Raw genomic sequence first — 15,397 nt, forward strand, 5'->3', positions numbered from 1 at the left:
TGCAATTCCTTCTGTGACATCTAAACATGGAACCAACAGAAGGAAAACCCCCAGGTATCCCATCATCCACCTGTTCTGTGTCCCTGTACACAGTAAATACAACCACACATGTATAAACGCACACACAACTTGAATTGTGCACACAAACAACTAAATGAGTGAAGCTTATAGCTATACAAGTTCGATTTCACACATTGTTGCATTGCATAATGTGCCAGAATGCAATGCACAGTGCAATGCACAGCGTAAGTTTGCATTACATTGCATTTTCAGGGGTGGTATGGCAAGAATTCAGTGTTATTTTAGCAATATAGATATGCATAGCCCTGCATCTTGAGAAATGTCTGCTGAAATAAAAAAGTTATTCATGTGTATACTAACTCATAAAGAAAAGTCATTGCATAGAGAGCACTAGGATGTTGGTGAGCAAATGAAAGTTATATATTCTATATGTATATATTCTACACAAACCTAGCATTCACATGCGCATACTTACAGTATGCTCTTTCTAGATACATGCAGAGGACATTATAGACCACAAACAGGCACAAACTCAGTTCTCTCTGCAGGTTCAGACTCTCAATTTGAACCTGGCTGATTTAAATTGCATGTGGATTATTTAAATGGGAATGAGTAGCACTTCAAACATTGCCTTATATAGTGAAATCCTACCCTAGAGGAACACAAACGAACACGCACACACTCTCTCACACACATTTGCTCATACACTAAGTGAAATAGACTATTCATTTTGGTCATAGTGTGATACGGCAGCACACAGGCAGCTCTGTTATCCCACACAGGAAGTGTTGGGATTATACATCCTGCCAACAGCATTTGCATAATAGCATGAGAGTATTTTAGTACGATTTCTGGAATTGTGGCTCTTTTTGTCAGCGGTTTGGGTTGAGTTGGTTGAAAAGTGTGCTGCGGTTTCAGAACAGTTTCATAAAGATTGCCAACTCTGACTCAGCAGAGTGTTCAAAAGAGGACAGAATATTATAGAACAGAGTATAATAGAACACAGACACATAGTTTTGAACAGAACAGAATAGATCCATATAGAATGGGATACAATAGAATAGAATAGAATAGAATAGAATAGAATAGAATAGAATAGAATAGAATAGAATAGAAAAGAACCAAAAGACTAGAACAGAAAACAGAAAAAAAACTGAACAGAACCGTATAGAATCTAATAAAACTAATAGGGTAGAACAGAACAGAAAGAAATAAAATACAGCAGAATAGAATAAAGTTGAAGAGAAGAGAAGAGAAGAGAAGAGAAGAGAAAGAGAAGAAGAGAAGAGAAGAGAAGAGAAGAGAAGAGAAGACAACTGCATAATTAAACAGAACTATATAGAATCTAAAAAATAGTCAGGATAGAACAGAAGTTAAAAGAAACAATAGAATAGAATAGAATAGAATAGAATAGAATGGAAAAGAATAGAACCACATGAAATTGAACAGAACCATATAGAATCTAACAAAAACGGTCACAGGATAGAACAGAACAGAAAATAACCATTTAGAATAGAATAGAACAGAATAGATCAAACAAGACAAATTCATGGAACAGAACAGAAAATAACTATATAGCATATATACTCTCAAATTGCCATAAGATAGACCAGAAGTTAAAAGAAAGAATAGAATAGAATAAAATAGAATAGAATAGAATAGAATAGAATAGAATAGAATAGAATAGAAGTTAACAGAACTATATAGAATCTAACAAAACAAAATCATAAAACATAACAGAAAACGACCAAATAGAATAGAATAGAACCACACAATTAAACAGAACCATATATAATCTAAAAATAGTCATAGGACAGAACAGAAGTTAAAAGAAAGAATAGAACAGAATAGAATAGAATAGCAATGGAATAGAATCTATTCCATAGAATAGAATAGAATTGAACAGAAGCATATAGAATCTAGTCATAGAACAGAACAGAAAATAACCATATAGAATAGAATAGAATAGAATAGAGCCACACAATTACACAGAACCAAATAAAATCTAAAAACAGTCATAAGATAGAACAGAAGTTAAAAGAAACGATAGAATAGAATAGAACCATATAGAATCAAACAGATAGGATTAAACAAAACAGAGTCGTGGAACAGAACAGAAAATAACTATAGAATAGAACAGTATTGAACAGAACCATATATAATCTAAAAAGCATCATAGAGAAGAATAGAATAGAATATTATATTATAGAATAGAATAGAATAGAATAGAATAGAATAGAATAGAATAGAATAGAACCACATGGAATTGAACATAACCATACAGAATCTAACAAAACAGTCACATGATAGAACAGAACAGAAAATAACTATATAATAGAACAGCATTGAACAGAACCATATATTCTAAAAAGCATGATAGAGTACAATAGCATAGAATATTATATTAAAGAATAGAATAGAATAGAACCACATGGAATTGAACATAACCATACAGAATCTAACAAAACAGTCACATGATAGAACAGAACAGAAAACAACCATATAGAATAGAACCATATAGAATTGAACAGAGCCAAGTAGGATCTAACAAAACAGTCATAGAACAAAACAGAAAATAACTATATAGAATAGAATAGAATAGAATAGAATAGAATAGAATAGAATAGAATAGAACCATATATAATCTAACAAAACAGTCATAGCTTGGCAGTGTCTCTACAGAACGGTGCCGTGAAATGATTAAACTTCTATTTTATCCTGCAGTACTGCTGGTTAACGATAATACTAAGCTTTGATTTCTTCTTATTGCTAGAAATGGTAGATTAACCCTAAAGATCAGCCTGTGGTTGTTTTCTTTATTCTTTCACGCTCAGAATGGATTGAGAATCTCATCTCTATTCTATTTCCAGGTTTACTTCTTTTGAAGTCCAAAAAATCCCCATGTAGAATTAACACAGCAGGCGTAACATCTCAATTTGTGCGCTAAAAATTATGATCAGTGCACTGGTAGGGATTATTTGACACTGTACTCTATGTCCCATAATGCCCGGCTCCAGCACTCTCTCTGGCACTGCATTGATGTCTTAAAGGCCTGGCACTGGAATAGAAGAAGACAAAAATAAAGGCGAGAGAGGGGATTGGAGGCTGTGATGTTCCAGTGCGCACTGCTCAAGAACCAAGGCACGAGCAGTCGAGCACTGAAGGGCATTTCAGAAACCATTCTCAATGTAAACAAAGAACAGGCCACAAATCCACTTCATTTCAGCCACTTTACGGTGGTGCAATTCTGCTGTGTCATGCTTCAATCCGAAGGCTTTTATAGTGACCATGAAAGGGGTTTGTGCACAATGATGATGTTCATTTTGTGAACAGAGCTCCAGACTGATGTAAAAACATGCTGTAGTTTGAAAACACCATGAGTGAGTGGGTGTGTTGTGTTGTGATTGAAGAACAGTTGGTGGTTTGCAGTGCCACCTGGTGGTTTGCAGTACAACTGCACACAGGAGGTGCCTGGCTCTTGCACAGAAACTCAGCTTTCGCTAATCATAAGCAAACAATTCGGAGGATATTAACCTGACGTGAGTATTTGTCATGTTAATTATGATTTGTTCCCAGCGTACTTGTAGTTCAATGTGATTTTCATGATTCATATCTAGCTGTGGCTGCTTTGTTCGACTAGAGCACACACACAAAAAAAAAAACAGCAATGATGAGCCTCAGCTACGGGTGGGTGGAAATTTTATATCATGGTTATAACTTATATCACTTTTCTATTTTTGGCTGGGAATTTAATCTGAAAATTTGTATTTATTACCTAATAATTTAATTGAAATACTTGCTTTTTGAAATAATATTACATATTTTGCTAGATTTTTTTTTTAAATCAAATAAATGCAACCTTGATGAAGTTTCTTTCCACTGAGGAATTAAAAAAGGGGGTAATTTGGTCTTTTTTTCTCATAATTTATACTTTTTTTTCCATGCAAATAAGAACTGTGAGATATAAAAGCAGAATTATGAGATATAAACACAATTCTGAAGAAAAAAAATGTCAGAACTGCAAGATGTGGTAAACTCATGTGTATAAAGTAATTTTAAATTGCAAGATGTAAATTCATAATTGCGAAGAAAGTCAGAATTTTGAGTTTATATCTGCTGGTAAAAAAGGCCAGATTGGGAGATATAAACTCAAATCTGAATTATGAGATAAAAAGTTGTGATTTTTTATTATTATTATTTTCATGCCATGGTGGAAACAAGTTTATATGCCTAAGAAATGTTTTCAAAAATAAATAAATAAAAATTAATTAATTAATTAACAAAAAATTGTACTAACCCCAAAATATTTATTTATTTTTTCTTTTTTTCTTTTTGGAACTTGGTGCACACAAAACCGAAAGATCTGATTATTCATAAATAAACAAAAAACTGGATATAAACACTACTGCAGGATCTCTACCAGTTGACACATTTTATTGTCTTACAGTGAGGCCGCCCAACTGTTAAACTACAGCTACACTTTGACTGAGCGGCAAAACAAGTGATTATTGTCATCCGTTTGGACATCTCGTTTCTTCATACACCAAACACTTCCTTTTTCCCAGCCCTTCCCCCAACACATGTCAGCACGTCTCCACAAACATGCATAAACACGCTTGTCGTCCTCCTTTTCTCCATGTGAGCGGCTTTGCATTGAGCTGTGCGCCTCTCGCAGCGCCACTACACGAGTAATTGGCCCATGATGGAGCGCTGATTGCCTCACAGTACCTGGGGAGTTCAGCACACATTAGCATTCAATAAAATCGCAGATGCATACACAAATACACACACACACACACACACATGCATCGCTCCAGCAAATGAGTTTATCACAGAGGCTTTCTGCTCGTCTTTGTGTCTCAGGGCTGGATGGGAGTTTATTTGGCATGTGAATTTGGTCAGCGGAAGTGTTAAATTAAACTGTTGAATTAAAGCAGCTGGAAACTGATATTCAGTACAATAGTTACGTTTATTTGGACAGAAATATCTTTTATGTATATATTTTATATATATTGTATCTTAAATGTTTTTAATATATTTTTGTTATGGAAGCCTGTTTCTGCCACGGAATAAAAATTTAAAGCAAGGTATCTCACTCTTTTTACCTCACAATTCAGACTTTTTTCATACAATTAAAATTCCAAAAAAAAAAAATCAAACTCACAATTTTTTTTAATAGAATAAAATAGAACAAAAAAGTCATAAGATAGAAAAGAACAGAAAAGAAACAGAAACAAATGAACTGAACAGAACCACATAGAATCTAACAAAAATAATAGGGTAGAATAGAACAGAAAAGAAAATAAAGTAGAATAGAATAGAATAGAACCACACAGAGTTTAACAGAACCATATAGAACCTAAAAATAGTCATATGATAGAACAGAACTTTAAAGAAACTAGAAGATAGAATAGAATAAAATAGAATAAAATAGAATAGAATAGAATAGAATAGAATAGAACAGAACAGAGCCAAATAGAATCAACAAAACAGAACAGAAAACAACCATGTAGAATAGATTAGAACCACATAGAATTGAACAGAATTATATGGAATCTAAAAAATAATCATAGGATAGAACAGACATTAAACGAAACAGAATAAAACAGAATAGAGCCACAAAGAATTTAACACAACAATATTAAATCTACATTATAGTCATAGGATATAACAGAAGTTAATAGAATAGAATAGAATAGAACAGATTGAATAGAACCATCTAGAATTGAACAGGGCCAAATAGGATCAAATAAAACAGAGTCATAGAACAGAACAAAAAAGAACCATATAGAATAGAATAGAATAGAATAGAATAGAATAGAATAGAATAGAATAGAATAGAAGAATAGAACTTTTTATCTCACAATTGAGACTTTTTCATTAATTAAAATTGGTTTCTGACACAGAATGAAAAAAAAGGTAATTGTGGCTTTTTATCTCACAATTCTCTTTTTTCCAGCACAATTATGAGTTTATTTTTTTTATTATAATTATTTTGTGGTATATTGAAAAATCAAAATATAAATATTGTCTAAAATGCATTTTTTTAAATGTATTCCAAGAGATAAGAAAAATGCGAAATAGTTTGTTCTAGCCCACCCGCATTTGCGCTCTGAAATGCACTTTGATATTTCAGTGTATTTTGCCCCTGAAGTATATTTTATATTACAATATGTTTTGACATTTGATATTTTGTGCAAGCAGTTAATTTAAACTGTACTAAAGCTGGGTAGAAAATGATATTCTGTTCACATTTATTTGGAGATTTTATAGAGTTTGCTGAAATGAAATGCAATATAAAATGTGCACATTTCACTCATACGAAAAATGATTGCAATATTCATGTGCAATACTGTGCATTGGATATGCATTGGGTAATGTACATAGTTTGCTACTGTTTGAAATGAATGTGGATTGTGGTGTTGATAGAGCATCTCATCCTTCAGCATCACAGATAAACAAAGCAGCGTCATTAAGAATGCATGCTAATGGTTTATCCTATAGATCCGTGTGGTTTATATTGATGTATGTATGGATTACACACTCTGTCCGTGTCAAGATGTGGTCAGCTGGTGTGTGTAGTTACAGACGTTTTCTAGAAAGCTAATTTGTATCAGTTCCACAAAGGCACACACTATCATCTTAGTATTACATTGTTGTAATTCTCATATTATTCATTATAATATTAATAAAAATATTTTTTAAATAAATAAAAAAAATAAGAAAATGGTTAAATAAGGTAGAAAATGGAGTTCTAGTCCACCCACATTTGCACTTATATCTAAAATGCACTTTGATATTTTCAATATATTTTGCCCCGAAGCCTGAAGATTTTATATTACAATTTACTCTGACATTTGGAAAATATGGATAGCATATGAAAAACTTTTTTGTTTGTTTAATAAACTTCCTTCAACGGAACTGTTTATATCCTGCATTTACAGTATCAAATATAGATTTTATTTGGCCAGAATAAAATCTGTTATTGCAATATAAGGTCATTTCAGGACTCAGATCCAGCCTTTATTATTTACTCCATGGAACATCACGTCTGTTTCGTACTGTTGTGTTTGCGCAGATGGTTGTTGCCATAGTGACATAATTACAGTAATTAGCTATGGCACAGTGCATTTGTGCTCGTTAATTCACTTTAGGATTGTACTTTGATCAAATTTAGGTGAACACCTACAGACACATGTAGCATCTCTGACAGGGAGAAGTTATAACTAACAAGTACAAAGAAGTAGCATACTACTATTTTTTGTGAACAAGATACTATGGTAATATGGGTTACACTTTATTTTACAGTATGTGTACTTAACCAAGAACATACTGGGTAGTATAAAGTAAGTACCGAGTAGTACCTAGTTATTACCCACTTATTGTAATTGCTATGATAAGTTCATAGTATGTGCTTAGAACAGGGTAGAACAGAACAGAAAATAAAATAAAGTAGAATAGAATTAAAATAGAATAGAACAGAATAGAATAGAATAGAACCACACAGAGTTTAACAGAACCATATAGAATCTAAAAAATAGTCATATGATAGAACAGAAGTTAAAAGAAACTAGAATAAAATAGAATAGAATAGAACAGTGCCAAATAGAATCAAACAAAACAGAACAGAAAACAGCCATGTAGAATAGAATAGAATAGAATAGAATAGAATAGAACCACATAGAATTTAACAGAATTATATAGAATTTAAAAATAGTCATAGGATAGAACAAACGTTAAACAAAACATAATAGAATGAAATAGAGTAGAGCCACATAGAATTTAACACAATATATAATCTACAAAATAGTCATAGAATATAACAGAAGTTTAGAATAGAATAGAATAGAATAGAATAGAATAGAATAGAACCACACAGAGTTTAACAGAACCATACAGAATCTAAAAAATAGTCATATTATAGAACAAAAGTTAAAAGAAACTAGAATAGAATAGAATAGAATAGAACAGTGCCAAATAGAATCAAACAAAACAAAACAGAAAACAACCATGTAGAATAGAATAGAATAGAACCACATAGAATTGAACAGAATTATATAGAATCTAAAAATAGTCATAGGATAGAACTGACGTTAAACAAAACATAATAGAATAAAATAGAATAGAGCCACATAGAATTTAACACAACAATATATAATCTACAAAATAGTCATAGGATATAACAAAAGTTAATAGAATAGAATAGAATAGAATAGAATAGAATAGAATAGAATAGAACAGAACAGACTGAATAGAACCATATGGAATTGAACAGGGCCAAATAGGATCAAACAAAACAGAGTCATAGAACATAACAGAAAATAACATGTATAATAGAATAGAATAGAATAGAATAGAATAGAATAGAATAGAAGAATAGAACTTTTTATCTCACAATTCAGACTTTTTCATACAATTGAAATTGCAGTAAAATTACAGTATGTGTACTTAACCAAGAACATACTGGGTAGTATAAAGTATGTACCTAGTAGTAAGTAAGTACCTAGTAGTACCTAGCTATTACCCAGTTATTGTAATTGCTATAATAAGTTCATAGTATGCAGAGCAGAGACTGAGCAGAGACTGTAAAATAAAGTTTTTGGGACATATTTTTTTTAAAGTACCTCAGAGTACCACATAAATGCCATTATATATATGATAATCTTTCAGTACCATGATATTGCAATCTCTGGTACAGTGCTTTTTTATGAGGTTCCAGATGTGCCAAAATCAGTCAACTGCTTTGTGCTTTGTACTATACCTTATTCTTTGCCTACAGTCACTGCCTACCTGTTCAGGTAAATCGGTATATGTTGACGTGTATGTTGTTTGTTGACATCGTCTTAATCTGTCATCCTGGCTGCTTTTTTTCTGTTGTTTTTACTGTTGTCCTTATTGTCGTTTTGCTCTGTCATCTTGATCTGTCGTCCTTACTGTCATCTTTCCTGTCATCTTATTCTGTCGTTCTAATGTCATGTTGTTCTGTCATCTTTAAGAGTAGTAAAGTTAGTCTTAGATTTGATATTTGCTGCATATTGGACTAGGCTGCTTTAGGGACCGTCTGCAAATTTACCTTACAGTACAAAACAAAGTCCAATAATTCATTCAAATTAATGTTTACAGGACTGTAGTAAATGCCTAGTGGGAAAACTGACTAAATATATTTTGCCAATATCTCACCTTAGAAAAAAAAATACTTTTTTTTTTTTACTTTTTTTTCTAATTTCTCCCTTACTGTCCGTACAGTACACAAATATTTCCATGAAAAGAATGGAGAAAAAAAGCTACAAGTTTTTTTTTTTTCATGTTACAAAGGAGGTAGTATGTTTTTAGTAATAACACTTACTTCTACAGATGAGGTTTTGCCAGATCTCTTTTACTGTATGTACAATGCACAAATATGTTTAGAAAAAACTACAGTAATTCACCAAAAGGGTTTTTTCCCATGTTCCAAAGGTTGTTGTTTTGCTCTGTCATCTTCTTCTGTCATCCTGACTATCGTCGTTCCTGTCGTCTTATTCTGTCATTATTAGTGTTTGTCTTGTTCTGTCATCTTGTTCTGTCGTTCTTACTTCAAGTCCAATAATTCATGGGAATTGTTTTGTCCTTTGGACTGCCCTTTCATACTGTGAGGTAGATTTGTAGACGATCCCTAAAGCAGCCTAGTCAAATATGCAGCAAATATCAAATCTAAAACTAACTTTACTGCACTTAAAGATGACAGAACAACACGACATTAGGACGACAGAATAAGATGACAGTAAGGACGACAAAACAAAACAACAATAAGGACGACAGTAAAAACTACAGAGAAAAAGATGTCAGGACCACTGATTAAGAAGATGTCAACAGACAACATACACATCATCATATACTGATTTGCCTGAACAAGTAGTCAATGACTGTAGACAAAGACAAATGTATAGTACGAAGCACAAAGCAGTCAACTCTTTTTTGGCACATCTGGAACCTCATACTTTTTTGGGTAAAAGATCTTTCATTTTCAATAAAATGAGATGCATTTGCAGGTTGTGTATTTAATAAAATGTTTTCTCTCTTGTTTTGTTGATTTAGCTGATGCAGCAGCAGGCAGCGATTATGGCGGCTTCTCACGGCGGATATTTAGCGCCCAGTGTGGCGTTTCCAGCGACTCAGATTCACCAGGTGGGGGCACTCAACATGAACGGCCTGCCACCCACCCCGATGACACCTGTGTCAGGTGAGTCCTCAAATTTCTTACTAAAATTCAGCAGAAGTGCTTAAGACTTCAGTAATGTGATGTGTTTTGTGAAACTGGATATTCAACACAACAAACTGTAGGGCAGGACATAAGTTTATCGGTAACACTTTACAATAAGGTTTATTAGTCAACTACTCTAGTGAATGAACAATACTTCTACAGCATTTATTAATCTTAGTTAATGTTAATTTCAGCATTTACTAATGCATTATTAAAATCACAATTTTTTTGTTTTGTTAACAAAAAAATCGAAATATTGAGAAATCGTCTTTAAAGTTGTCCAAATGAAGTTCTTAGCAATTCATATTACTAATCAAAAATTAAGTTTTGATATATTTACAGTAGGAAATTTACAATATCTTCATTAAACCTGATCGGATTTTCATAACAATTTACAGCAATTTCCTATTTATTAGCATGAATTAACTACATTAGTTAACATAAACTTACACAGGGTTATTATAGTTAACTAGAACCATAAAAAAAGTTTTTCAAAAAACTGAAATAAAATATACAAGCGTAAGCTTACTGTAAATGGTAAAAAATCTAATTAAATAAGTAAAATACTTATTTAAATAAGTAAAATAAGTAAATTTCTTAATCAAAATATAAAAAACAAACTTATATTTCAGCAAGTTTGCAAAGGCAACATTTTTCTTTGCCATTTGGTTTAAATTGAAGTACTAAAATTAAAAAAAAAAAAGTGAAAATAAACTAAAACTAATAAATACAAAAACTATATAGACATAATTTAAAAAGAACTAATAGAAATGCCAAAACCACAAAAAAATTGCTAAAACTTAAAAAAAATTTAAAGTAAAATATAAAATATAAAAATAAAACCTACTTCAAAATATTAACAAAAACTATACTATATAACATGACAAATATTTATTAGTTAATGTTAATTAAATGCACTGTGAACTAACTTAAACAATGAACGAATGCATTTAATTGTAATTCAGTTAACTAACATTAACAAAAATAAATATATGCTGGAAATTTGGAAAATATGGAAATCATTTGAAAAACTTCAGAATAACCAGTGTTATTGCAATATGAGGTCATTTCAGGACTCAGATCCAGCATTTATTATTTATTGCATTTATTGTAATAACTATGGAAAGCATTTGAAAAACTTCAGATTAAAAGATGAATATATGCTGTAAAAATATGTTGCTGATTTTTAGTTCATGTTAGCTAAAACATAAACTAATATTAAGAAATGAGACATTGTAAAATATGATCTATTATCTATTTCCTAAAGTACATTTTTATGTAATATTTTGTGTGTGTGTGTGTGTGTGCATGTGTGTAGATGGTAAAAAGTCAGCTCTGCAAAATTAGTATACATTACATTTTTTGTTACATGTGTTACATTAGATCAGTTTACTGGCAGTAAGTATCCCAGATTTGCACTCTATCAAACCACATCTCACGCTGAATATCAGCTTTCACTCCCAACTCACCTGATCAGTGTCATGGACTGGAACGCGCCAGAGATTCCTATTGATCCGTGGGAATCGATGAGCTCACGGATGCGTTTCAAATAGTGACCGCTGCAAACACACACAAACACACATAGCTGCAGGCACTCACTTTTAGAGAAGATGCTTAAAAAAGGGATACAGGATAGTCCACAGGGTCCCACATGAAAACAAAATCCTGAATTTGAGAAGCATTTTAAATCCATCCACTGGTCGAGACTTGATGTTCAAAGTGCACTCTAGATGTTCAGAAGATATATTTTGGAGGAAACTAGCATATAGTTGACTTCAAAGCTATAGTAACACACACACACTAACAGTGCAGTTTTGAGTTTATATGCTCTTTAATTATGTATACATGCAGCTCCCCAAAAGGCACATGGATTTTATTCAGACGCTTTGTGATTGGTTTGAGTCTCCTGTAATTGCACAGCATTTGAAATGCCAGGCCTTTGACTGACAAGCGTAATCATCTTGCGCTCGAGCGATCTGTGCCCACACAGAACAGATGCTTTCATCTGCGCAGGATGACCTTTAGTCTGGGTGCTGTTCTGGGCTCAGCGTTTGCCTTTCATATCCTAATGAAACTAATGATGTGACCAGCAGGATGTTGATCTGAGACCAGCACGCTCTGATGCTTTATGCAAATGTGTCCGAGGGTCACTTCCCCTCCGACAAACAGCCACTGATCACATTTAACACAAAATTAAACTTCCACTCTTCGCCTTTTCCTTTATTTCTCCTATTTATTAACACTTGTCTTATTATTAATGTCCTTTACAGAAAATTACCATAAATATAAATATATTTTATATATATAATATTGTAATTTGAATATTATTAAAAAAGCCAAAAACTATATATATATATATATATATATATATATATAATTTATATGTTAATATGTTTTTTAATTAGTAATATTAGAATTGTATAATTATATAATTAATAAATAAAATATTGTGTGTGTGTGTGTATATATATATATACAGTGGGTATGGAAAGTATTCAGACCCCCTTAAATTTTTCGCTCTTTGTTATATTGCAGCCATTTGCTAAAATCATTTAAGTTCATTTTTTTTCCTCATTAATGTACACACAGCACCCCATATTGACAGAAAAACACAGAATTGTTGACATTTTTGCAGATTTATTAAAAAAGAAAAACTGAAATATCACATGGTCCTAAGTATTCAGACCCTTTGCTGTGACACTCATATACTGAACTCAGATGCTGTCCACTTCTTCTGATCATCCTTGAGATGGTTTTACACCTTCATTTGAGTCCAGCTGTGTTTGATTATACTGACTGGACTGACTTGATTAGGAAAGCCACACACCTGTCTATATAAGACCTTACAGCTCACAGTGCATGTCAGAGCAAATGAGAATCATGAGGTCAAAGGAACTGCCTGAAGAGCTCAGAGACAGAATTGTAGCAAGGCACAGATCTGGCCAAGGTTACAAAAACATTTCTGCTGCACTTAAGGTTCCTAAGAGCACAGTGGCCTCCATAATCCTTAAATGGAAGACGTTTGGGACGACCAGAACCCTTCCTAGAGCTGGCCATCCGGCCAAACTGAGCTATCGGGGGAGAAGAGCCTTGGTGAGAGAGGTAAAGAAGAACCCAAAGATCACTGTGGCTGAGTTCCAGAGATGCAGACGGGAGATGGGAGAAAGTTGTAGAAAGTCAACCATTACTGCAGCCCTCCACCATTCGGGGCTTTATGGCAGAGTGGCCCGACGGAAGCCTCTCCTCAGTGCAAGACACATGAAAGCCCACCTGAAGGACTCCAAGATGGTGAGAAATAAGATTCTCTGGTCTGATGAGACCAAGATAGAACTTTTTGGCCTTAATTCTAAGCGGTATGTGTGGAGAAAACCAGGCACTGCTCATCACCTGTCCAATACAGTCCCAACAGTGAAGCATGGTGGTGGCAGCATCATGCTGTGGGGGTGTTTTTCAGCTGCAGGGACAGGACGACTGGTTGCAATCGAGGGAAAGATGAACACGGCCAAGTACAGGGATATCCTGGACGAAAACCTTCTCCAGACTGCTCAGGACCTCAGACTGGGCCGAAGGTTTACCTTCCAACAAGACAATGACCCTAAGCACACAGCTAAAATAACGAAGGAGTGGCTTCACAACAACTCTGTGACTGTTCTTGAATGGTCCAGCCAGAGCCCTGACTTAAACCCAACTGAGCATCTCTGGAGAGACCTAAAAATGGCTGTCCACCAACGTTTACCATCCAACCTGACAGAACTGGAGAGGATCTGCAAGGAGGAATGGCAGAGGATCCCCAAATCCAGGTGTGAAAAACTTGTTGCATCTTTCCCAAAAAGACTCATGGCTGTATTAGATCAAAAGGGTGCTTCTACTAAATACTGAGCAAAGCGTCTGAATACTTAGGACCATGTGATATTTCAGTTTTTCTTTTTTAATAAATCTGCAAAAATGTCAACAATTCTGTGTTTTTCTGTCAATATGGGGTGCTGTGTGTACATTAATGAGGAAAAAAAATGAACTTAATTGATTTTAGCAAATGGCTGCAATATAACAAAGAGTGAAAAATTTAAGGGGGTCTGAATACTCTCTGTACCCACTGTATATATATATATATGAAAAATATATTAAAATATAAAAAATAAAAAACGATTTATGTAATACTATATATATTTATACATATGTGTTTTAAATTAATAATTATAATTATAATACATATATTAAGTTATTTTATATCATATTTTATATATATATATATATATATATATATCATTTAATATCTTAGATTAAAATATTATATACAGAATATCTCTTATACATTCATAATATTAATGTATTTTTAATTAAGTAATGATCAGTGAGATACATTAATATTACATGAAATAATAATACTATACTACTTACATATATTAATATACTGTACTATATTACTACTATATTAGATGTGTGTAGTGTGTTTTCGGCTCTTAATAAGACATGCATACTGCACTCTACCACGGATGTGTTGTGTAAACTGATTCTTTATGACCGCAGAAGAGAGAGTGTGTTATAATATTCTTCTCACTGACCATATAATATACCGAGTGAACACATAAACACGTTTATATACACAATAATACCATACACTCACCCAGCATTCACTTTGTGTATTGATTTGATTTTTACTCTGACCGCCTACTGACCTTTTTTTGCTTCTAGACTGTGTTAGTGAGTGTATGTGTGTGTGTGTGTGTGTGTGTGTGTGCAATTGTTTGTGTGTATGTGTGTGTGTGTGGTTAGGAGAAACAGAGAATATCTTGCAGTCTATGGAACAGACAGTAGTAGACATGGCAGCCTAATTTATCACGGCTCCATGGGACCCGCACAGCACAAAGCACTGCAAAAGACACAAAAGCTCTCCTGGGCCTGTGCTGTCCCACACACACACACACACACACACACACACACACACACACACACAGTGATTCCTGCTCCATAAAGAGTAAATATTTGACTACAGCTGTGCTGTGATGTGACTTTCTGCAACATTAAATGCAAATCCACTCATTACCTGTTTAGCTAGCAGTCAAGTGCTGTACGTACACAATACCCTGAGACACTTCAAGTTTTGTAGGGCAGAATTTCACAGCTTCTGTTATTTTT

The 15,397-nt window shown here is 33.3% G+C and overlaps 1 protein-coding gene across 1 annotated transcript in view; it reads left to right on the forward strand.

The window, feature by feature from the left end:
• LOC127181520 (CUGBP Elav-like family member 5) overlaps positions 1 to 15,397 on the forward strand; it is a 192,554-nt gene that overhangs the window by 163,570 nt on the left and 13,587 nt on the right. Inside the window, exon 7 of the mRNA XM_051136301.1 lies at positions 10,096 to 10,240. Within this exon, the coding sequence (XP_050992258.1) occupies positions 10,096 to 10,240 (145 nt within the window). The remainder of the gene's footprint in view (positions 1 to 10,095; positions 10,241 to 15,397) is intronic.

Source organism: Labeo rohita, chromosome 2, assembly GCF_022985175.1.
Source record: "Labeo rohita strain BAU-BD-2019 chromosome 2, IGBB_LRoh.1.0, whole genome shotgun sequence".
Lineage (NCBI taxonomy): Eukaryota > Metazoa > Chordata > Actinopteri > Cypriniformes > Cyprinidae > Labeo > Labeo rohita.